Source organism: Cinclus cinclus, chromosome Z, assembly GCF_963662255.1.
Source record: "Cinclus cinclus chromosome Z, bCinCin1.1, whole genome shotgun sequence".
In the NCBI taxonomy this organism is placed as follows: Eukaryota; Metazoa; Chordata; class Aves; order Passeriformes; family Cinclidae; genus Cinclus; species Cinclus cinclus.
Window position 1 is genome coordinate 28,665,722 of NC_085084.1, and position 24,723 is coordinate 28,690,444.

The 24,723-nt window shown below is 39.2% G+C and overlaps 1 protein-coding gene across 1 annotated transcript in view; it reads left to right on the plus strand.

Moving 5' to 3' along the window:
• Positions 1-478: 478 nt before the first annotated feature.
• Positions 479-24,723, plus strand: part of PRR16 (proline rich 16) — a 92,762-nt gene continuing 68,517 nt past the window's right edge. Inside the window, exon 1 of the mRNA XM_062513831.1 lies at positions 479-643. Within this exon, the coding sequence (XP_062369815.1) occupies positions 479-643 (165 nt within the window). The remainder of the gene's footprint in view (positions 644-24,723) is intronic.

The window sequence follows — 24,723 nt, forward strand, 5'->3', positions numbered from 1 at the left end:
TCACACCTAGTGCAACCCGTCCCGCTCCCGCGGACAACGGCGGGGGGGCTCCGGGGAGAGACAGCACAGAGCTCACCCCCACGGGCCGAGGAGGTGCGAGAGCATCTCCTCCGAAGCAGCCGCCCGACCTCCGCCGCCCCGCAGGAGCGCGGGCGGTGGGCGCTCCTCCCCCGGAGCCGGAGCCGGGGCCGGGCCGGGCGCGGGCGGCGGCGCGGGCGGGGCGAGGCGCAGGCGCGGGCGCGGCGGGCTGCAGGAGGGCCCCGCGCCGCTCCGGGAGCCGATGGCAGCTGCACAGCGCGGCCGCCCGGCGGAGCGCGGCGCGGCTCGGCGCCCCCGGAGCGGGATGCGCGGGCGGGCAGGCGGCGGCGGCGGCGGCTGCGGTAGCTCTGGGAGCTGGAGGGACGGGGCCGGGCGGCCGGCGGCCGCCGCGCTCGCCTGACCTGCGTGCCCCGCTGGCCGCGCCGGGCTGCCCCGAAGGATGTCCGCCCAGTCCAAGGGGACCGCATCCTCCTCCTCCTCCTCGCCGACCGAGGGGCCGCCGGCAGCCTCCAAAGCCAAGGTGAAGGAGCAGATCAAGATCATCGTGGAGGATTTGGAATTAGTCCTGGGGGATCTGAAAGACGTCGCTAAGGAACTTAAGGAGGTGAGAATGAAGGGCTGCGCGGGGGGAACCCCCGTCTGCCCCGTGTGGAGCGAGCGTTCCACCGCCCGCAGGCCGGGGTCCGCAGCTTCCCCCGGAGCTTCGCTGCCGCCCCCCGGGTCTTTTTACCGCTTCTTCACCGCGGGTTGAGCAACTGGTGTCCAGGCTTGGCTCGGGGCAGCTGACGGCAGTGCCTGGGGCTGGGCACCGCTGCGCTGCCCGGCGGCCCGGAGCGGGCTGGAGCCCAGTGTCCGGGAGCCCGTGCTCCCCTCGGCTGCGAGGCGGCTCTACTCGGGGACTTCCCATCTCAGGGCGCCCCTCGGAGTTTTTGTTCCCGGGGGGAGCTTCTCCTGAGAGGTCCCTGCTGGGTGAGGAAGGTATTCTGGGGAGCTGCGGGAGCCTTAGCGCTGCCCGATTCCGGGCGTCCCGGCGATGGGAGAGGAGTCAGGAGCAGCGAGTTTAACTTTGGGGTTGCGCGGTGCGGCGCCGTGCTGGCCCCCAGCAGCAGCAGCAGCAGCAGCAGCAGCAGCAGCAGCCCGGAGGCGAGGGCTGCCGGCCCCGGACCGGCTGCGCCCGCGGCTGCCTCAGGCTCTGCAGCCTCGCTCCCCGGGAGCTCAGCGCCCTGCTTATCGGCCCGATCTGGCACGATCGCCTTTGCAATCTCTCTTGCTGGTGGCGGGTGTCATCTCCGCCAGGTTAATCTGAAGGCAGAGTGCGATTACCGCGGGCATGTTCATAAGCAGGGAAATTCAGTAGCTGAAGGAAAAGAATTTGGCTGTCCTTTTGGAGATTTCCAGGTTATCTTGATTTTGCTACACAACTGGTCGGTAGATGGTTGGATTATGCACCGAAATTCAAGCCGGGAATCTCTGTGTATTGCTTTATAATCCTATATTTGACATTTATAATAAGCTTCGGTTTTTTTCACCGTCCAGTATTAGTTTGCTATTTTAACAACATTGGCAACAAGTTTCTTTCAGCAGTCTTTTGCCATCTGAGGCAGTTTGAAATTTGTATGATGTTGAAAGATGTATAAACATACGACTCACTAATCACAGCTGTTAGGCTCTTTTTTTCACCCACAATTCCAGGTTTCTCCTTTTTTTTAATACATCTATAATTTCTCTTTTCCTTAATGTGCTGCTCTAATTTTTTGAGGTATTTTGAAATGGAAATAAGCAATGTTTGTAAGACAGCTCTTTAAACGTTTCTAAGACTGATAGCATAAACTGCCTTCTGTTGCTGCAGAAGCACATTTTCAGGACCTGGAAAGGATGTAATGTGTTCTGTCCCATGAATGTAAATCGTTCCTGGCACATAATCAGTCCTAGCTTTCTTCTAGTGAGCAAACAGGATTGCTGTAAGTGGAGATGATATATCATCATTTACTGTGGCATGTTTTATCTAAGTAAACTTGTCTGTTCTGGTTGACTGCATCTGTAAAAGAGAACTGAATTTACCTCTTGATAGGAAAATTTGTAGAGAAAGGGAGCTGTAACTGTTGAGTACTACGTACCTGTTGAAGGGTGCAAGGATTGCCAGTAGCATCTGTTTGGAGAAAATGAAGGCATTTTTATAAAAAGGATAGTTAAATCTTGTTTCTGGATACACATGAGGTTTTTAGTAATGCTTTTCACCAAATATACCTTACAACGATGGTAGCTCTGATACTCCAACACATATGAGTTGTATATACATAAATCTGCTTGATTGTGGTATTATCATTATGTGTAAAATACACTTGTGTGACATTTATTTTGGAAAGTCTCCGGAAGTTTGCCATCTGAGTACCTTTAGTTTGTATGCCTTTATAGGATGGGCTAAATCTGCACAAAAACTCTTGACATAACTGCAGTGTATACTTTTTATGTAAGAGTGAGTTAACTGGTGATATTATAAGCTAATAACCAGTTGCATTCACAGGTTGTTTGTAGGTGTAAGGAAGCAATGACAAACTCTTTGTTAAAGCTTAGAGGAAGTTAGTCTATGGTCAGTTTTGGTGTATTACACATAGCAATATTCATATACACATATTCATATGTGTATTACACATAGAAATAGCTTCATTTAGGTTCTCTACTGTAGGACCAGTCAAAATGATGAAATAGAGTATGTAAGTTCACACTTTCCAGTTTCACTACAAATTCTGTATTTCTGGAAATGTTGTTGCTGCCCCTTTTTTTCTCCCCCCAGGGTGTTTGCTGCAGCCCGGCTGTTGTGCTAGAGCCTTTTCTGTTACTTTTTTTTTTTTTATTAATGAGTGACATAGTATACTGGAAACAGCATTTACTTTATTTAATTACTATTTAAATAGTTTTCAATGCTGGTTGGGCGTGAAGATTTTATATTCAAAATACTGTCAAAATGAAATACCGTTTTGTTGCTTCAAGATGAACTGCTCTGTAACAGTAAGTAGCATGGCTGTAGAGCAACTGTATGTTTTATTATATTTAGCTTGTTATGTTTTACTTACATTAATGTATTTGCATTTGACCTTTGTTCTGAACCTTTTTCTTATTGGTTCTTTAACATTTTTTAATGTTTTTATAAAGGGGAAATTGAGGTGTCATAAAGGATGGCATGTTAAACCCTGATGGGCTAACCATGAAGTTTATAAATATTCTCTAGAAGCATGAGACTAAATCATGCAGATTAAAACAAATACATTTTAAGAGTTACTGTGTCTCAGAAATGCAATGTCCCTTTCTTCCCTCCCTCTCTTCCCCCTATTTATTATTCTGGTCTGCTTAGGCTAAGGTAACCACAGTAAAGGATGGAGAAGGGGAGTGACTGGGAGACATGGAAGGATGGAGTGATGCTGAGTCCAGAGTCTGAGCTGGTATATGGCTAGTGTTCTCTAGGGTGCAGTTAATTTAGGAGAGGCTTGGCCCCTTTTTTCTCCTTGTGTGGGTGTTTAGCAACAACAGGATGTGTTTTTTTTCATTGAAGAATGGATTTGAAATGGTTTAAGTCACTGTTATTTGATGAATATTCCAAAGAAAAAGCTGTGCCAGAGTAACACCTTCTATTCCTTTAGTCCAGGCTATTTCAAAATTAGTTGGTGGAACCTTAAACTTTGGTTCTCTTCCAGAGGATTGAAAAAAAGACCTATTCCACTGGACTTTGTCTAGAAAGATGGTTATTATTAAGTCTTGTTTTGGAACTGATACTTATCTGTCTGGTATCTGAGTAGTGTACTATTGGAAATAGATAATATAAAAGACAGTGTGCTAATTAAACTGTTGTAAAATGCATGATGTAGCCCTCTGATTTCAGAAGGGATTGAAGGGGATGTACAAGTATACCTGTGAACGTCAGGACACAGAGATCTGTATAACCTTAATAATGGTAACTTTTAAGCCTTCTTTGCTTTCACATTTTATGATAATGCTACACATTTCTGTAGTCTTGTGCTTGTTTGCTTGTTTTCATTAAGGAAATACTTAACTAAATAATTTGATAAATACTTTTCTGTAATAATAAAATTCATCTTGCAGAACAAATTCCTGGAAGTTATGTGTGAGACATTTGCATAGCTTTTAATTGGCTAAATATGCTCCAATCTTTTATCGAAAGGAAGCAGCTGTGTAGCTATTGCCAGTGTTTAGAATACTCCAAAATGGAAGTGCAGAAGCCCTCATAGGCATTGCACATACATCAGTGAATTTCCAGTCATTTGAATCTAATTTGAACTAACCCCCTGCCCCAAAACACCATGACAAAGTTCGTTATAGGATAAACAATCTGATTCCATAAGCAGGCCAGTCATCACTCTCTTAACTGAAGGGTGATCATGTGTTCTGTGGTTTTAATTTCTGGATCAGGACTGCAGAATTATATTACAATTTCAACCACCATTTTTTTCCATTCTATTTCTGGTTTTGTGTTCTGGTAACTGTCCAGATGGAAGAAGGTACTTCAAGTTCTTGCCTGTTAAACCAGAAACTAGGAGGTGTCAGGTGCACTAAGAGGACTGAAGCAGCAATAGTCAGTCATGTATCAGTATCTCTGATGTGCAGGCAGTGCATGCACCAACATAAAAAATGTTTTGGGTTCATGTTGCTGCATAAGGATGAGGTGGGGAGTTATTATAGCATAGTTATGGGAAATACTATATAGAAACCTAAGGATAGGTAGAAAAATAGCAAAACATTTTAATCCATTCCTTCTTCTCCTGATTCTTGCTTCTTTGGATTCTGTTCAGGTGTCAAGGACCTGTCACTCTTTTTTGTTAGGCAGTGGCATTTGGAAGAAAAGCTTTTTGTGCGTATGTGTTTCTACCATTAGAAATCCAATTAAGTGCAGATGCCCTACTTATATCTGGATATGAGATGCAGGCTCTCTTAACAGTGTGCCTTCTGGAGTCTTTTCTTTGGTGCATACCCTTTCTGTGTATGCAGTTCCTGATCAGTAAGGTGTGTGAGGGACTGAAGCTTTTTTGTAATTTTTTTGCTCTAGCTGATATTCGGATCCATTTCAGGTACCTGGATCAAGGTGTTGCATTTGCCACTCCAAAACTTGCTCTCTCCAAGAGTAGTTTGTGGGTTTTTTTGGTGTTTTTTTTGTTTTGTTTTATTTTGGTTTTTTATGCTTTATTATTGTACTTACTCCTTTGTGCCAGATACAATCATGTACCATACCTGGATGCTTGACTGCAGAGTATGATTCATTATGTAAGAGAAGCACTGCACAGCAACTTTGTGATCTGCCCAGGGGTCCAAAGAGGGCCATAAAGAGTCGCTGCAGATAACTGTGTTATATTATTTCTTTCCATTTATTTCTTGTGGTCTGTGAAGCATTTATACAGTTATAGACAATAAAACCTGCAATGAACTAAGATAAAACTCTTATGCTTAGTAGTGTCAATTAAACTAATGGAGCTAAAAGGTAACTGTAAGCCTTAAAAAACCACTATGTGCTAAGGTGGTCAGAAACATTTTTAAGCTGATACATGACAAGTGAGTTTGCTCCCCATCTGATTTGTAACCATACCTACCGAGAGTTAGTAACTGAATTTTGTAACTCCATCAAAAGAATAGCTAGGGTATCTATAGAGAGTTGCTTATTGATATTGAAATGCTTGGCAGAGGAAAGCACACTACTAATTTGTGCTACCTATTTTATTTTTAAACTCATGTCAGCTACTTCATTCCTTACATGTAATACTGAGCTCCTGATAGTAATGTGTATTGTGCAATCAGGAGCTAAATAGAGCATATATAAATTCAGTTTTCAAATAAAAACAGTACCCCAGTGGAAATAATGTATCTTTTTGTGAAATCTGAATTTCATACTGTCTGTGCCCTGCTGTCTGTGATACAGAAAACAGAAATAGTAAGGCACAAACTTCAGTGTGTTGCAGTCCAATTTTTTTTTCATTGACTTTGGAAAGAACAAAACTAAGTTCGAGTGATGAAAATTAGTTTTGAGTTGCATAATTTTTATTTATACTTCAAAATTTAGAGGATCTAGTTGCTGCTGCATGTGTACGGATGCACTATGCTACACTAGTGATAGTTGAACACCATCATTGAAGCTTGGAAGATTTCTAGCAGTTTCTACTGGCAATTATACAATATTTCTGTCTCCTCCTACTTCCAGTCAAAAACTTCCAGCTAAATTACTGCATGTATTGTACACGTGTTGTGGTACAGCTAATTACTCTCTTGGGAGAGCTGTGGAAGAGGTGCAGATGTTGTCCCTAAGTTTAGAGTGCTTTCCCAACAGTGCCTGTTTCACAATACCTTTGTGAATGTGCATTACTTTTCCAGTTTTCATTTCTTTTAGTGTTGCAAAATATTGATGGCTCATAGTCTTCTTGTAATGTTATACTTATTCCTTGAAAGGCTGGTGAAAACAAGTAACCACACAGGGTGGCTCTTGTGTCTTGTGAAGGTTCCTCCTTTTTCTTCTTCCTGCTTCAGCAGAGGTTGCTGCTGTGAGGCAGAGAGAGTTAAGGGGTCTATTTTGCAAATAGACTGCTTTCTTTCCCACACAGCCTGTGTCTGACAGCTGTGCAGGTTACCACTAGCCTAGTTACCTGTATGTAGACAGGGCTTTATTTTTCTTTTCTAGTAGTTGGGCTTTTTGTTGGTTTGTCTGTTGTTTGTTTCTTTTAAATAGAAGCAGCAAATAGCAGTTAATGTACATTGTTTTCTTGATAAGTAAAATCTTGGTAAGGTAAAATCCTCTGCTTTAGGTATGAAGATGTGATAAAGGACTACAGCCTATACATACCTCTTACTTCCGCTCCTGTCCATCTCTATACAAAAGTGACTGGTCATTCTTGCTGCAGTGACCTGCAGTGCTTCAAAATGCCATTTATTACTGTACCCAGGGGAAGAAGAAAAGCAGACCCTGTGGAAGGGCTGAGAAAATCCTCCAGCAGATCTCTCACTACGGAGAGAGATCCCCTCTGCCAGGTTGTGTGTGTTGAATGAGTGGCGTGACCAGGCCTGGTGGCTGAGCTGTGTTCTGGTGTTCTGGTTTAGCTTGGGATTGCTGCAGTACAGCTCATGGGAGGCAGTGAGGGGCAGTCACCTCTGAACAGAAGTGGTACCATCAGTCATTGCTTCTGCAAAAATTGTAGTATGTTCACGTGTCTTCAATGGTGAACAAACAAACCCATCCGTTGTTTCATGCAACATGTGCCTTATTGTGTTATGAAGACTGAGAGCACTGATGTTGAATCAGTTGCAGATTTCATTGAAGGTTGTTTCTCAGTAATGTGAAAAATCTTGTAGTTTAAAATGCTTTTAATTTTTCCCCCTTTTTTTTTTTTTTTATAAATCCAGTCATTATTCTAGTCTTGGAGCCATGCTGGTATTATGTTCTGTTTATAAGAGTCTAGTTCTTTGGGTGAAGAGCTTCAAGGTAGAATCAGAGTAAGACATCCTTACTTGCAGTGTAATCATTTGCCTTGTAAATAGGAGAAGAAGATAATACCTGGGAAAATAGTGTGAGAAGTTCATTGCATATTTATTAAGTTTATTAGGTGAGACAAGCTGCAGCAGGCTCTAATATTTGAATGGGATACCAAAAACTTGATTTGAGCTTTTCCTTCAGCTGCAAAACATGAGATAAGTGTTTAAAATATTCAAAATTATGATATCTAATTACATTTCATTCTTTACTGGAAATGTCAGTGTGCTAAAGAAGGCATCTTATGTGGCCTACAAGATGCAGAGTCTATAAACTTAACAAAGTGAAGGATTAAGACATTATTTGGACTTGCTTCTCCATTATAATTTATTGATTCATACCCGTGTAACAGTGTCCTTTCTGTGTGAAATTTTATGTGAATATATGAAACATTAAGGTCAGTATGTTTTTACTTTACTTCAATGTAATAAAACAAAGTGTAATTCTTTGTATATGCTTTTTCATTGGGATTTTCAGCTAAATTAATGACTGAAAGTTCAGTAGTTATTGGATAAAGAATTGTAACAGATTCATTTATTTCTTAATATAAAATTACAGACTAGTTGAGATTCAAAAGAGCCCCTAGAAGTTGTTCAACCCATTCAAGAGTCAACTAGAGCAGGTTGCTTAGGATCTCATTCTTGAGTATCTTCAAGGATGTGACTCCACAGCCTTTCTGGACTACATGTTTTGGTGTTGAATCACCCTTTTTTGGTCTTGTGTTTAGGTTGAATTTCCTGTATTTCTAACTGTGCCCCTTGTCTCCTTTACTCATTCTAATCAAGTATGTAACATGCACTTCAGCCCCTTCCAATCCCTTTTCCGGATTAACTCCAGTGTGTTCATATCTATCTTGTGCTTGGGAGCCCAGACCTGCACACTCCATTTTGTGTTTAGATTCAAAAAAACCAGGCATATATTTAGTAAAAATGCTAGGCCACAAACATTTGCTTCCACCAATAAACATTTGCCTTAGCTGAAATTTTAAAATTAGCAGAAGAATATATTGTGTACATTTTCAACAAAGTTGCAGTAATAACTGGTTGTGTGCTTCTCACTACCTGTGATCTGAGATAGATTTTATTAAATTTCAGACAGAATAATAAAGAACAGATTTGCAGTGTAGCTCCCTATAGGAATATAACAGGTGTGTGCACCAAGGGCTTGGAGCTGATGTTTGTGAGTGCAGCCACTGGAGCCTGTATGTCCCGTTAGGTAGAGATGATTGGAAGGGAGGGCTGCAGCCCCTGCTGCTTTTACAGGAATGCTACAACTCCCATAACATCTCTACACTAAACTATGATACATCCTTTTCCCCACTTTCAAGAGAAATTGTCCAGGCAAACTCAATGTAATTATTCATATTAACTTTGTGAACAATTCAGATTAATTTTGTCCATCTGCTTAATTTGCACTTTCATTTTCCCTATGTTAATCTCATAGTAATCCTTCCATTCTTCTGAGACTCTTAATTTTCTTTTCCTAGCCCTTTTCCTCTTTTCCCCTTACAACAGTTTTAGGTGTTAGTGTAACTTTACCTCCCTGCTAGGAGATGTCAGACCTCATCTGTGTTCTTAAACATTAGAGTGCTTGTCTCTCCATTCTTGAAAGTTGATGCATGAATGTCAACATCAGAGTTTCAAGATAGTCCTAAATATTCCAGGTGGCTCTGACATTTATCTTAGAACCTCAGTTGTTCTCCTCTTGCATATTCTACGTGCTGCTAGGAGATTCTCATGTGTAGGCTCATTGTTGGTAATTTTTTTTTAGTTCAGTTTCTAATTTAATCTAGCTAAAAACTGAAAGCTGTTGTTTAATTCAAGTTCACTGGCTGTTATTATGACAGCAAAAGCCATCCATGGCAGATTAAGTTGACATTGTTGTCTAAAGTTTGATTTATCTTTTCTCAAAATACTACATAACTGTTCTCATAAATAAATGATTTTCAGTTACCAACTAAGATGTACTTAATTCTGTGTGTGTTTTTGTTGATGATTGCAGAGATGCTTTGAGTGAGGTAAATTCATAGTAGCAGATGGTCTCTGCTAGTGCTAAGAAGTTTTATCTGTGATATCTAGGGTGATACAGACTAGACTTATTTTGCTTTCAATGCTTATAGATAATTTTATGGCATGTTTTAAAGTTCAGTAAAACTATGGCATTTGGATAAAGAAATAACCTGTGTATGAACACAGTGTTGGGATAACTTATGACTAGGAACCATACAAGTATATATTCCTCTGCTGAAGTAGTAACTTTCTGTTCCTTGAAATCAAATTACAGGTGGGAAGGTGAACCTGAAAGACTTAGAATTGTTTTTTGACCAGTCTGGGATGTTCCTGCTCAAGCAAAAGAAGGGGAGATTATGATAGTTTTTTTTCTTGTTCCCTGTTGATAATTGATTTGCATGTGCTTGTTTTTAATTTGGTGATCATTTGATTCTGTCTATTAAAGAAAAAAAACATAAAAAAGAATGCTTGAATTTTAAGGACTTAATTAATGTACAAACACTTAATTATTTTTAGATGTCTTAAATCTTAGCAAGGAGAATGTTTGCTGATGTGATACAGCTTTGACTTTGATAGAACTGTGCCAACATATATTAGCTTGGCCATTGCCCTTAAGCAGTGCCAGTCATTCCAGACATTTGATGTAAATGTTTGTATTCAAAGATGATGTCTTAGATTTGCATACCTAATTTTAGAAGGAATTAGAACTCCAGTATTTGTATAGACTGTAATGTGTATTAATTGCAATGATTAAGTTCCCCTTCTTTTATTTCAGCCTGAAATTCATTGCATACAAAAGAATTATAGTCTAAGATTGATTAAAGCTATACATACATAGAAATTTTACATTAAATATCAGGTAACTTAGGGAAATGCCCTTAAAAATCTAAAAATAGCTTCTAAAATTTAAAAGTTCTTAAAGGTAGTTTTCAAACTTTCTGTTTAATAATGAATATTTTCTGAGTCTTTATTGCAAGATTGCAAGTATGAGAGGTATGATCCTCATGGAAAAAATCAGACTGTATTTCAATGAATGACAGCTGTGTACTATTTCTAGGAGATGAGCACTTGGCAGGCATCATGAGTATCTACTTCAAATTTCTTACGAATTAAAAAAAAATGAGCTCTATCAAAGTCAGTTTATTCAGTGTGCATCATCTTAGAAAGAGGAGCTACTTTATGATAATTTCAACAGAACATTAAATGTACCTAGTTATTTTTTCTCATTAGCTGGTAGTCTTCTAAAATTTTGTATCTGGCTTAGAATATAAATTGCTTCTGAATTTGTATGTTCAACAAATATTAGTCAGGGGCATAAAACAGGGTACTAAGATAAAAAGTTAATAAATAACTCTCTTAATTTACTCTTTCTTTGGGGAAATGTAAGTAAGTTTGACTTGATGCTTTGTATTATGGAGTCAAATGTAGTTAGTAATAGTCTGCTATGAAAAAAGGAAAATCTCATAGATCTTGTGAATTATTGCTAAATGTGAAATGGACTTTTGTTTAGGTTTCACAGTTTCTGACAGTGACATCTCATGTTTTAGGATTTATGCCATGGTCTTGTGTGGCAGCTTTTCAAATGGCTTTTGGTTTTTTTATCACAATCTTTTGGAAGAGTGGCAAGGCCCAGAGGGAATTTAGAACATTGTTGATCCCTAATTTCCTAAAAATCAAGTTTTCATTTAATAACAGCTTGTTTTCAAAGTATTTCTTTTCATTTAATAGCTTGTTTTTAAAGTACAAATGGTGAAGTACTTCTGCCATGTTAATCTATTATTTATAAGTTTAATTCACTAATGAAGAATGAGGCATCATTTTTGTCACTGTGAATTACAGATATGATATGTCTTCCTTAAAAGCATGATTTCTTGTACATAGCAAAACAAAGTTATCTGTTACATAAATGCTGATACACTTCAGTTAAATCTTGATCGAGTGGAATTTACAATAATTAAATGTCTATTTTGAACAGATTGAATTGTTTCCTTGCTTTTTGTACAGTAACTATGGACTTGCAAGACTTCTATGGAATTCTTCCTTGAAGAATGTTGTATTAGACTGATAGCCTGTGTGCGTAGAGGTCAAGACATCAGCATTTTGCTTTCTCCTGACATACACACCTATCTATAGCAGGTGTATGTGTCTTCAAAGTATTCTTCCAGTGGAGGAGGTACTTTATGAGACTTCACATGCTTCTTACTGCAGATTGCCATTTAATGCAGACAGGAAGTTCAGCACAATGTTTTTGTGGCTGGAAACTGTTTAATCTAGGCCAACAATTCCATTGGACAAACAAATAAATAACAATACCAAGATTGTTGCAGTTTGTTTTTCTAATGTTGCCACTCAGCTCTGGTAGTTCTTGAATATTTCTTCATTTAGCTGTACATGCATATTGGTACATTAGTAAAGAATAAATATTTTTTATTTCTTTGGTAGACTCTTTTGATTTGATGAAGCAGAGCTTTCCAAGATCTATTTTGGTTGAGTTGTTTTTCACAGAAATATGTACAGTACTGTAGGTGAGAGTAATCAGAACTTTGCTAGAATTGTATTTTGCTACATACTGAAGTTTCATTTCTGTTTGGTGAGAAATTGTCTGCTAGCAGCCATTCCATGATACTCTGCAAAGAGCTCTATGAATTACTTGACTTCCAGTCTGTAGCACAGATATTTGTTTCTCCTCATGGTTATGATAATGCACAAGGGGAGTTTTATCCCGCTTCTGGGTATCTGAGAGAGGTATTTCATGCCTCTCCCACATCAGTAAATTTACTAAGAGCATTTGCAACTTCTCTGACAGAGTAATTAATAAAAGTAGTGTATGACATCAGCCAGAGTCTGGATAAGGAGTTCCATTACTGTTTCTTCATGACCCAAGTCTACTGCTTGTTGCATATCTAGAAAACAAAACAACTATAATCAGCAATCCACCTGGACGTCTCTTTTCAGGTGGTACATACTTAAATTGTAGGACAGCTTGCTGCTATTCAATATGAAGAATATGAGGTTTTATGCATTGAAGATGAAAGCAGACAAAATTAAGGAGAGGGCATTCTCTAAAGGCATAGAAAAGCATCTCTGTTCTTCAACATCTCCTTCTACCTAAACTTTAGTTAAGCCTTTGATTCAGCATTTTCGTGGAGAAACTGACTTCTCCAGGAGTGCAGTGGGTGTCCTAATTGATGGGTAAAAAACTGGCTGGATGTCAGGGCCCACAGAGTGGTGGTGAATGGAGTTACGGGTGGCCAGTCACCAGTGGAATTGGGCTCAGTGATGGGGCTGGTCCTGTTTAATGGCTTCTGTCAACATATGTGTTCTAAAAATGCAAGACCTCTTTATGTTTGGGGTTTTAAAATTATTTATTTCCATCTTAATGTGTTAATCTACTGTTGTTATATGCCAGGATTTCTATGATTACTCTTTTTATGGAGTCTGAAATGGTGTGTGTGTATAATCTTTTATTGAAGCAGGGTTTGAGAAAGATTTGTCTGCTTTCACCCTCAGGATTACTTGTGTATTACCATTAGCAGTGGTAATGTTGCAGGTGTTAATGAACGTATTTGGAGTTGGGAGGTGCCAGTACCAGTGAATAAGTACTTTACTAGACAGTCAAGTAGATTCTGTGGACTTGGTTCAAAGACTTCTAGTTACAAAGAGTTTTTTTGAAACAAAGATTACAATACCCTAGTGCTATTAAGTTACTGTTCCAGCAATACATATTAGAAAAGTTGAAGGGATGAGTTGAAAAGGGCAAGAAAAAAGTGAAGAAAACTGATTTTGGTCTTCAGAATCTGAGCAATGTCTGTATGGTCTGGCAAGAATATCTGAAATGTCAGGACTGTGACCTCAGAAAGATTTACACTGAAGTTTATCCTCGCTGTTTGTTATCCTTGCTATTCTTAATTTTTCTTCCCACTTCCTGTAAAAACCTTCTCTTCATAATAATGAATTTTCACTCTTATTTTAATGAAGTAATATGCCCACTTTTTTTCCACATTGGTGGTCATCTACTCCTATTTCGACTTGTGTTTCTATTTCTTGTGGGATTCTTTTGTCAATATTTTGTTGTTTGGATATTCAAACATCACATTCTTGCATATTATATCATTAAGAAAGGATATATTGTGGTTCTGAATTTTATCTGGTTTTTTAGACCATGATTATTTTCCAAAAGCATGTTTCAAAATGCCTTTTTCTTCTCCCTCTCCTTTCTTAGAGTAAACAAAGGCTACTTACAAGACTTAAATTCTGTCCTTGTTCTAAGATAAAGTCATAGTTCTACGTAACTAACATTAGGTGTCCTGGCCTGTTTTGTTTTGTGGCAACACCTTAATACTCTCATCAGGGCATTGAACTTTCACAAGGTTTCCTGTCTTCCTGGAGGGTTATGTTTCATCTGGTGTGAAATTTCAGGCTCTGGGAAATGTTGTATCAGCATACCCCATTAAAAGTAAGAGTAATAGTAGTTGAATACAGGAGTTTAAGTGGTGTTTTTCTATGAGGGAGTGACATTAAGAATTTGTCTTTGTATGTTGGTAGAAATCTACTCTATCTGTGAAGTAAAATAGTGTCAGAAGGACCAATTTGCTATAGCACTCTGTATGTTCTTGTCAAAGGAGCACTGTCCAGAATGGCTGGGTACATTTACAAATGCATAAAATGCCATTCTGAAGAGTTTACTTGGGTTTTTTTAATTTAATTTTGCTTTGAAGACAAACGTAGTGTTGTAGAAAGGGTAATGTATCACTAGCTGCCAGGTGCTTCCCACTATAAAATACCACCTTCAGTTATTTTGTTAAGGTCAAATAGTTCAGACGGAATTTTTCAATGCTGAGTTCTGCATCATGCTGTTACTATTTTTAAAAAACCCCTCTTTCTTTCAGACTAAGTAGCTGATCTAGTTCAGAGCAATAAGCCTGGGAAAACGTCATGGTTTTGATCAGGCTTGTCATCTTCATGCTTGAAAGCTTTCCCCCACTCCCAGCCCCCTGCTGCTTCCTTTCTGTACTCTAGCAAAGAAGTCTAGCCTTTGCTAGAGTGTAGGTTTTTTGATCACAGAAGCCTGTCTGACATGACCAGGGGTTGTAAATGTTCCCTCTGAGCTGCTCTAACAAGTGTCTTTTTTTTTCCCTCCTCTCCTGAGTAAGCCATGCTACTATGCTAACTTGGTGGAGAGATGTTTACCTCCAATGAATGGAGAAGGCTGAGGATAAACTCGAGTTAAAGTGTTGTGATGCACCTAAATTGCATGTACAGTTGACCTTTGCATAAGGAAAGGTTGTCACAGAGGGGTGGAAAATGGTTGTAAATGAGATACCAATACTCAAAAATGAGTGAAGTTGTGACCAGAGGTGTGCATGTAGGCTCTGGGAAGAAGAGAAGTCTGACTGGAAGTTTGAGTGTTTTGAGCAGAATCCATGAATTTAAAGTTCCCTTTTCTTCAGAGTGCTGAATTAAAGGACTCCCAGTATCCTGGATTTTCTTGCACCTTGATGTGTAAGTGGGTGAAACCCTCAAGTAGAAGGTGCCTCAGTCTTTCAGATCCCTTATGTCATGAGTGTCAGCTCTCTTGTTTCATTGTGTCCCAGTGATCTACATGACAGAACTATCAGCATAGTCCCAAATAATGTAGCTGGTCTTCTATTTTAGTTTGCATTTTAAACTAGGAGATGCAATATAAACTTGCTATGTATTCTTAAAGTGGTTTCTTAATTAATTTTCTTGGAGTTTTCAGTTGCATTTGCATAGCTGTTTTATGTAAGACTGCTTTACTCAGTGTATTTTGTGTTGGTTCATGCTTAGTAATTAGCTATGTGATACTATGTCCCTATAATTATTTGGTGTGATAGCCCTGTCTTATAAATAACATGGCATTCAGGGTTTTTCTGAACAAAGAATTAATTTTCTATTGGCCTTTTCTGTGATAAATGTCACTGTGGTGCTGGAAACTCTCATAAATGTTTAATGAATTAATTTTCATAATACGTTTATGAGGTTAGGGGGTTTTATCTCCAGTTCATAGATACAAAACTGGAGGGTGGCAAATACAAATCAGTAAACACCTCATTTTTCCGTGTATTAAGTACTTTATGGATTTCCTTACTTCAGCTGAAATAGGTTTATTTTTGACAAATTGGATGACTATTTCAGGTCAGAAAATAAGAAATATCTACAAGATAGGTACAATTTGATGTCAGTAATTTCCTATGGGACTACCAAGCTGTGTGACAGAGGCAGGGGTAGTATCATTATATTTTTGAAATTAATGTATTGAATTGGCTACTGGATCTTCCCCCTGCCACCTTTCAGGGATTTTTAAAGTCTCTGTGGGTTTTGTATCTTCCAACACAATAATTCAGAGCTCTGTTATGAAAAGATACTGCTTTAGTCTCAGGCCAGCTTGACCTTTGCTGTTCAGTCACGTTGGTCTTAGTTGAAACTCCAAAGCTGGGACCACAAATACATGTGCCAGGATCTCCAGCTAAAATTCTAGGGGCAATTTTGGCCTGTTTATCCTAATTTATGCCCTAATATTTAAGGTTTAGACTCGAGTAGAAAGGACACTGAAGACATACAAAATTTTACTAATTAAATGGTCCAGGAAAACTGAAACATACATATGGAAATCGGCATCAAAAACCAAATCCCTGACTGAAACAAGGCTACTGATAATGGCAATTTTTGAGAATGTTTATGCGAAGCAAATCCACAGCTAGCTGAAATTAGGTAACAGAATTGTGAAGAAGGTAATAGTTTGTCTGTCTCTTTTCAGCTGAAGTGCTGTTGAAATCAGTGCACATTGAAGGAGAAAATGCCACCAGAAGGCTGACTGTATTTTGGGGAGGAGATTTCAGCTTTCTATTTGAACAGTCTGGTGAAATGAAAGGTGCCCTGCCTGTGTCAGGGGTGGTGGCTAGATGACCCTTAAAGTCCCTTCCAGCCCAAACCATTCTGTGATTCTGTGATTGTATTTTCATTATTCTGTGTCCTCAGAACCTTTTTTGGAGAATGATCTTGTAGTACTCATGTAATGCTCACTGATACCAAAGGTGTCAGGTATAAGCAGGTTAGCTAGTTTTAAAGTATTTCAGAATCTGAGGCATCTATTCAGGCTGTGGAAGTATCTTCAATTCTGATTGAATAAAGTAACTGTAAATATTAAATTTAAATGATCTGAATTGCATTGTACTATTAAGTCAACATTTTGTCCTACTGGTATATATTTTTTTCCCCTATAGTCTGAATAATATAAATCTCCTGTTTAAATTTCAGTCCTGTTTTATCCTATTTATCAAAGATAATCTAAACTATTTTCATTAAAAACGTATCATGTTCTTGACAAAATGTGCACTTGTTTTACCTTGTTAACTAGATCAATAATCACCTTTAATCATGCTATGACACTCAAAGAGAATCTTTTATTCTGTCCTTATGGATGGTCTTGGTCCCTTCAGAAGAAAAGAAAAAAAAGTGCAGTTTGTTTGTGCTTCATTGTTGCATGTACTGTGAAACACAGACTGGTTACACTCTTTCACTGTAATTTTAATAAGCAAAACCATTAAGGAGCTAGAGTAGATGCTTTTTAAAACTTTAAATTGAAATCCTTGGGAAAACTAAGCCTGTTGAAAGGAGGTAATACTTTCTTTAGGTGGACTATGTAACACACTCTATGTTATTTCCATGGTACAATTGAATTCCATGCAGTGTACTTTTTATGTAGTAAAAGGACACTAAAAATGAAGATACGATTATTTTCCTGTTTTTATCTCTGGCAGTCCCTTATTTCTTTTACTGGATAATATAAACATTTTATTTCTTTTTATAAAAACAGTGCAGTTTCTGGTGTAATAAACCATTGGAATAACACTGTTTAGCTACTGCTCCAAACTGGTTTTCAGTCCTGAATTGTGTTGCAGCATAAACCAGAAATCAGTGTTGTATTTTGTTCCACATATGTTGCAAGCCTCTTCACAGCTTGGAAATATGGGAAAAGGAGGATTTTTTTCCCTAAGGTTTTGTTATATTTAGAGGTGACAAATTGCTAGCTTACATATAACTAAAATTATGCCTAAATCAGCAGTTGAAACTGAGAAGCAGATTATATTGTTGCTGTGTTGAATTTTGTATAGCTTTTGTGTTTTAGGTTAGGCTTGTTAACCAAAATAGAATTTAGCACAGCTGTGATATGCGTGTACTGCTCTCTGTTCTTTGTATACACACATGTACAAGTACACTGTCTTGTATGTTTGGTTCCTTTTAAACATTTCTTTCAATCTGGATCCTTCAGTCACCTTTCTGGATAATCACTGTGACAGTGTTCAAAGTATGGCATGTTCAGAACAAATTTTTCAACTTTCTTGCTTGACTGTTGATGTCCTTGTATTGCATATGCATCTGTTCAGATGCTAGGAAGACCATCTTTGCAGTTTCATTAGCTGAATGAGAATTCATTTTAAATTCAGGGGGAGATAGGAGTTGTTGTTACAGCAAACATCCAAGACAAGCCCTGGCTCTGGCTCTAAACATGAGCTTCAGTGGATTCTTTCCTTTAAAACTATTTTACTATCTAAGTAGGATTTTAAATTTGAAATTAAACTGTGAAGTTAATAATTTTTCCTTGGTTGACCTAGCTGTGTGTTTTATTACAAGCATAGTGCACCTGGAAATACCTCCTGAAAAAGGATTTTGTAAATTAAACACTGTGTAACTTTACAGCCTAAACTCAGCTCCACATCATCTGTGTACTTGGTTTGACTGTATTTCATGACCCTGCCAGTGTGTTGTAAAAATAACTGCAGTGAAGATTGCTAAATGCCTATATATTATACTAATAGGAGCTATGTAAGTGCCTAAGATAGATAGACAGATAGCATTAGTACATTAGAGGTTTCCTTGAGAACACTAACCAGATTAAGTGCCACTGTTCTCCTGTGTAGCAATGTTAATTGCCAATTTTTGGCAGTTGCACAGGCGTTAATTACTTTTTAATAGAACCAATGGAAAAAAATTTCCACTAAGCTTTTATGGATAATTATTGCAATATTTTTTTTCCTTCCAGGAGCTTGAAACTTTGCTCTTCCAGCATCCATCAGATCTGTCTTGCAGATAAATGGTAGCAGTACAGCACATGCAAGATTGTGTTTTATAGTTTATACCATCCCTGTCTGCCTTTTAAATGGTACCATTTAGAACCTTCTCCTTCCTATCAGAATACTTTCAAACTCTTCAAACAGTGAGTTTGTAGAAATAACACAGTAAGACTTTGCTTTGTCTTGTTCAAGTGCAGAGTGTATTTACACAGCGCATTACATAACAGCCACATCTGTAGGGTCTTTCCACTGTACTTGGAGCTTTTGAAGCAAAGCTTCACAACTGTGAGGAATAAATAAGAGGAGTGCTAGGACTTAATGTGCTAAATTTGTCAGTGTCTGTTTCCTTTCTATGGCTCATTCTCTCCCTATGTATTCTTGTTGTGCTCAAAATAAAAAGAAGAAATCATTGCATGAATGGTCTCAGAAATATAAGATACACATAAGATGCTAAGCATTAAACCGTGTCAAAAGGTGGATGCGTGATTGCAGTTGGACTGAAACAGTATTATCTTATGTCACCCTTTGTCAAGAGTTTGTCACAGTTCATTGGGATTTTGGTGTAGTACTCATGTCATAATTTTCATAAACCAATACATCATGCCTTTTTTGTGGTAAAGAGGCTAAACATTTGTGGTGTTTTCTGCACACCTCATGTGGCTTCAGTATTCCTTATGAGTAGTAAAGTCTTAGTGTTTGGCCCAGGCCTGTTTCGTATCTTTATTGATGATCTGGATGAGGGAATTGAGCCCACCATCAGCAGGTTGCAGATTACACCCAGCTGGAAAGTGTTGATCTGTTGGAGGGTAGGAGGGCTCTGCAGATGAGATGGACCTGGAGATGAACAGGCTGGAGATGAACATGAGCGTCAGCAGGACCAAGTGCCAGCTCCAGTGCTGCAGGCTGGGGACGGAGTGGCTGTGCAGTGCCCAGGCAGAAAGGGAGCTGTGGGCACCGATTATCAGCCAACTCAACAGGAGCCAGCAGTGTGCCGTGGTGGCCAAGAGGGCCAATGGCCCCTGGCCTGTATCAGGAATGGTGTGGCCAGCAGGAGCAGGGAGGTCATTCTTCCCCTGTACTCAGTGCTGGCTAGGGTGTACCTTGAGTGCTGTGTCCAGTTCTGGGCCCCTCAGTTTAGGAAGGATGTTGAGGTGCTGGGGTGTGTCCAGAGAAGGGCAGTGGAGCAGGGGAAGGATCTGGAGCACAAGTCCAGTAAGGAGCAGCTGAGGTAAAAGATCTCTGAGTCCAACCTGTGACCTAACAGCACATTGTTAACTAGTCCATTGAGTGCACATCCAGGTTCTCCTTAAACACCTTCCGGGGACAGTGACTTCACCACTTCCCTGGGCAGCCCATTCAGTCACCCTTTCAGTGAAGAAGTTCTTCCTAATGTCCAATGTAAATCTCTCCTGAGGCAGCTTAAGACTGTGTGTTCTTGTCCTGTTGTTGCTTGCTGGGGAGAAGAGACCAATCCCCAACTGGCTGCAGCCTCCTTTCAGGGAATTGCAGAGAATGGTAAGGTGGAGACCTTACCCAAGTCTCCTTTTCTCCAGGCTAAACAACCCTCAGAAATCTTCCCCAGCCTAGTTGATTCTGTGGTTCTCTTATTCTCTGATTAGGTCTTCAACCCTGGGAGGTTTCTTGAAGGGCAGCACCTTTAAACAGATTTAAATAAACACAAATTGTAAAGGACATTGAGGTTTGTACTGGTCAAATTCTAGTAGTTTAGCAGAACACCATTAAGATAAATATGTAAAAGCAAGAGTGTTTTGTTGGTTTGTGGGCAGGTAGGGATGTTGTGTCCCAATCCAGCCACTCTGATGATTGATGCAGAGTTCTTGCAGGTTTATGTGTGTCTTACATTCACTCTTGTCCAGTATTTGGCTCTCAAATATGCCTCTGACAAGTCTGACTGAAAGATTACCAGAATTTGGACAAAATATTTTGTAGGTTTTTTTTTCTTTTTATTCTTACCATAATAATTATCTAACCAGAAGGATTAGAGGAGACCCAGTGCTTATACCTGAAATCATAAGGATTTTCTTCTTAGTCATAAGGATTTTGTTCTTAAAGTTGTTTTGTGCAATAATTCCTACCTATATGCCTTAAATTATAAATTGCACCATGATATGAAATCATGATCACAGAGTAAGAAACCTATGTTTTAATTTCAGAAATAATTTTGATGTTAGCAAGGTGGACGCAGTGTTTGCTTAGAGACCCATTAAAAAGATCTGTTAGTGTCTGTGTGTATATCAGGATGATGTGTTTATAATGGAGTGTGTACTCATTCTCTTCTCTAGAGCTCGTTGATTTGCATTAATTGTTCCCCACTGCTTCTTTATCCCTTTCTATATACTTATAATTACAAAAAACTCATCAAAACAAACAAAAAAATCACTTATCTTTCTTTCCTCATCACGTTTCCATTCCAAACCATCTTTTTTTTCACTGCCCTTGCAACTTAGTGATTGAATAGTCAGTATCACAAGCCTTGTTTACACTACTTCATATTCATTTGCACATTTCAGGGGTTTTAAGACTGCAGCTGCTTATGGTTTTGATCAAGATGAAAAATCTTGTTCTCTTGAAACTTAATGAAATAAATGAAGCTGCAAGTTACAAAGCTTGTTTTGCTTTCTGAACTTGTCAGAATGACAGTTTTGTAATCAGTTTGTATTTAAGTATTTTTTAGTTTTACATTAGTTATTTAGACAGAAAGTCAAATGAATAGATGAGAGGGATCAGGATCAACATAGAGAGAAATGGCTTCTAGGGAAAGGCGTCGCTCTTAATGGTTGGAATAGATGGAGGGTAGCTGAAATGTCTGTGTGAAGTTACTGTCAGCTTTGGGTGTAACTAAGTTGACTGCTTCCCTCATCTCCTAGTGGTAGAAACAACTACAGATGGTTCAAAGACATGATTTGAACAACCAGTGAAAGACTGTTAGGAAGATGTGCAAATCTAAAAAGTTCTGTTTTCCAAGATCAGCCAGATACAGACATGAAGCAGGAAAGCATAAACACCTATGGAAACAGACCTAGTAAAACTAAGGATGAAGAATGATGCTCTTTACAAATCACTCTACATCTTGTAGCAGCTTAATCCAAAACTGTCATTAATATCTGGGTGTTGGGCTAAATGGCTGGCACAGGGACCTCCTTAGCAGCTGTCTTCTCATAACTCATAATTCCATAATAGAATATTTCAGAATGCTGATACATGTAGAAGCTTTCCTCAGAACAAAATCCCAACTGTGTGATCAGTTCCCACAGTTGGATGTAGTCTGAGGCACTCCTTTCAGTTCTAGGCAGTCAAATCATGGAGCCTCATTAGAGCCATCCTTCTGTACATTATCAGATCTGCTGAAGCCACTGTTCTGCCACTTTTGCTGTAGTCTGTATGTGGAATGGGGTGCATGAAGAAATCTGCCTGTATTTCTTATGTAAGACTTCAGATGTTTATTTGCTATTAATACGCAACAGATTTTGTGATGCATATTTGGAAGTAGGATTCCTTTTTAGTTCCAGAGACCTTGGGCACGCAGAAGGGCCTTAATTCTGTACCAAAGTGATTAGTGTTTCAAACATGAGTCTGTCATTAACTGGAAGCTGAATTCAAAGGCAGTTAATTTTTAGTTCCAATGAAGATATGAACCAGCTTATAGTTCTTAGCAGGAAGGATTTTTTACAGTAGTAAAACGCTGGAGTTTGTTGCACATGGAATTTTAAGCCTGTCGGTAACATCAAAGTAAGGACAGGTTTTTCTAAATCTGTGACTAATTTATTAGAACACACCAGCATAAGAAAGTCTAAATTGCTGATGCCAAGTCTAAAGAAACCCTAACAGTAGTGCTAGAATTGAATGTGTTTCTGCTAATAGATACTAGATTATTCTTTTCTTTATCAGTATAAATTTATTAGGTATAAGTCTGCTGCATAATTTTTTAAAATTATACTTTCAATGAATTTTGGGAGAAGATAATTAAAATGTAAAATAATTTTTCATTCAGAAGTTATCTTTGATGCTTCAAAATCTGTATTTCTCCTGTTTTGACGATAACTGCAAATTTTGTGGAGAGGTAGCCACTTGTGGACTCCTCTTTAAAAGACCTTTAATTAGATTTAGTCTTCTTAATTTTATCTCATTAAGTGCTAAATAGTTTGTCCCTAGTGACTATTTAACCGTCAGGATGATTTAAATTGTATACTTAGTCTTTTTTGGCCATTGCTTGAGATAAGAGAATTGCAATGGCTGTAGAGGTTTCTGATTTTTTTTTTTTTTATTGGCAGTTCAGTTTTAAAGCAATACTGAAATTACTTTATTTCACACCTTGTGAAGTATTTCCCTTTGAAAACACAGTAATTTATTCCATAAAAATAAAATGCTAAGAATGCTATAAAATTATTTTCTATGAATTTGTTATTTTATTCTTGCCTTGTTCTGATGACAGAAAATCTGCTTGACTGCAGACTGAGAAAGGAAACAGTCTTTGGGGGTTGACCTTGTGTGGCTGCTAGCTGCTTTCATTCTCCCTCTTCACCAGGACAGGAGAGACAATAAGATGGAAAAGCTTGTGGGTCAGGATGAGAAGAGGGTCCCTACCATCACAGACAAAACAGACTTGAGAAACTTAATTTAATTTACTTAAAATTAAAGAGTAAGATTATGAGAAACAAAGGCAAAACCTAAAACACCTCTTCTATACTGCTCCCTTCCCAAACTCAGCTTCCCTCCCAGCTATTCTATATCCTCCCTCCAAGTGGTGCAGGGGGATTGGTAATGGGGGTTGTAGTAATTTCTTAGTTTGTGGTCCCTTCTCCTATCTCCTCATGCTCTTCCCCTGCTTCAGCTTGGGTCCTCATCATGGGATGCAGACCTTCAGAACCAGACTGCTTCAGCAGGAGTCCCCCATGGGTCACAGGTCCTGGCAGAAAACCTGCTCATGTGTGGGCTCCAAGCTGCAGCTCCTGCTGAGACTCTGCTTTGGCATGGGGCTGCTATGGATTAAAGCTTCCTTTAGGGCCTGTCCCCCTGGGATCCTCCAAATGCTGCAGATGGGTGTCTGCTCCACCATGGACCTCTATGGGCTGGAGGTGCCAGCTGCCACAGCGTGGTTTTTGTCGTGGGCTGCAGGGAATTCTCAGATACAGCGCATGGAGCATCTCCTTTCAGCAGGACCTGTAGGGATAGGACAAGAGGTAATGGTTTTAAATTAAGGAAGGTAAATTTTGACTAGATGTAAGGAAGGAGTTTTTCACATGAGGATGGTTAAAAAATGGAACAGGTTTTTCAGAGATTTAGTAAGATGCCTCATCTCTGTAAGCTTTCATGGTCAGTTGAAATGAGGCTCTGAGCAATCTGTTCTAGTTAAAGATGTTCCTGATCATAGCAGGGGAGTTGGACCATTTGAAGGTGTCTTTTGGTGATTCTGTGATCTTGACTGCTGAGCTGTGGCTGCTGTGCTTGACTGCTGGATCCCTTGTGGTGAATCTGTTGAAGCTGGCTGGAACAGCTGTGCTGGCACACAGTCTCTACTCACAAGGGTCACCCTGCACTCACCTGCCAGCACCTGGGCAGCACAGAGACTAAATTGAATGTACAACTGAATAGGGGGTATGTCTGATTGATAGGACACCCCTGTGCTGAAGGCAAGATGTGGTGCAAGTTCTTGTCATAATTAGGAAACATGAAACTGTTCAAGACTGTAAGTTTTCCTGCTGACCTTTGAATTTGGTAAAGGCTGTAAATTTTTAATTTAAGGGTTCCCTCTTTATGTGCAAAAACAGAAAAAAAAATTGGAGTCATGTCTTATCAATTACATGCATTATTTCAGTTGTATTATTACACTTCTTTGCATTATTACAGTTGATATTGTTGATATAATTCAAAACAATATGGAGGCTCTAAGATCTTTGCTTTTCCATGGAATGTCCTAATGGACTAATGGAAAGTTCTGCTAGGTCAGTAGCTGAATAATGCAAATTTGATGTCTACTTAGCCTGCTGGGCTGATAACTGGCAGGTTTCCCTGTCTCCTTCAAGATTTTTTTATCCCA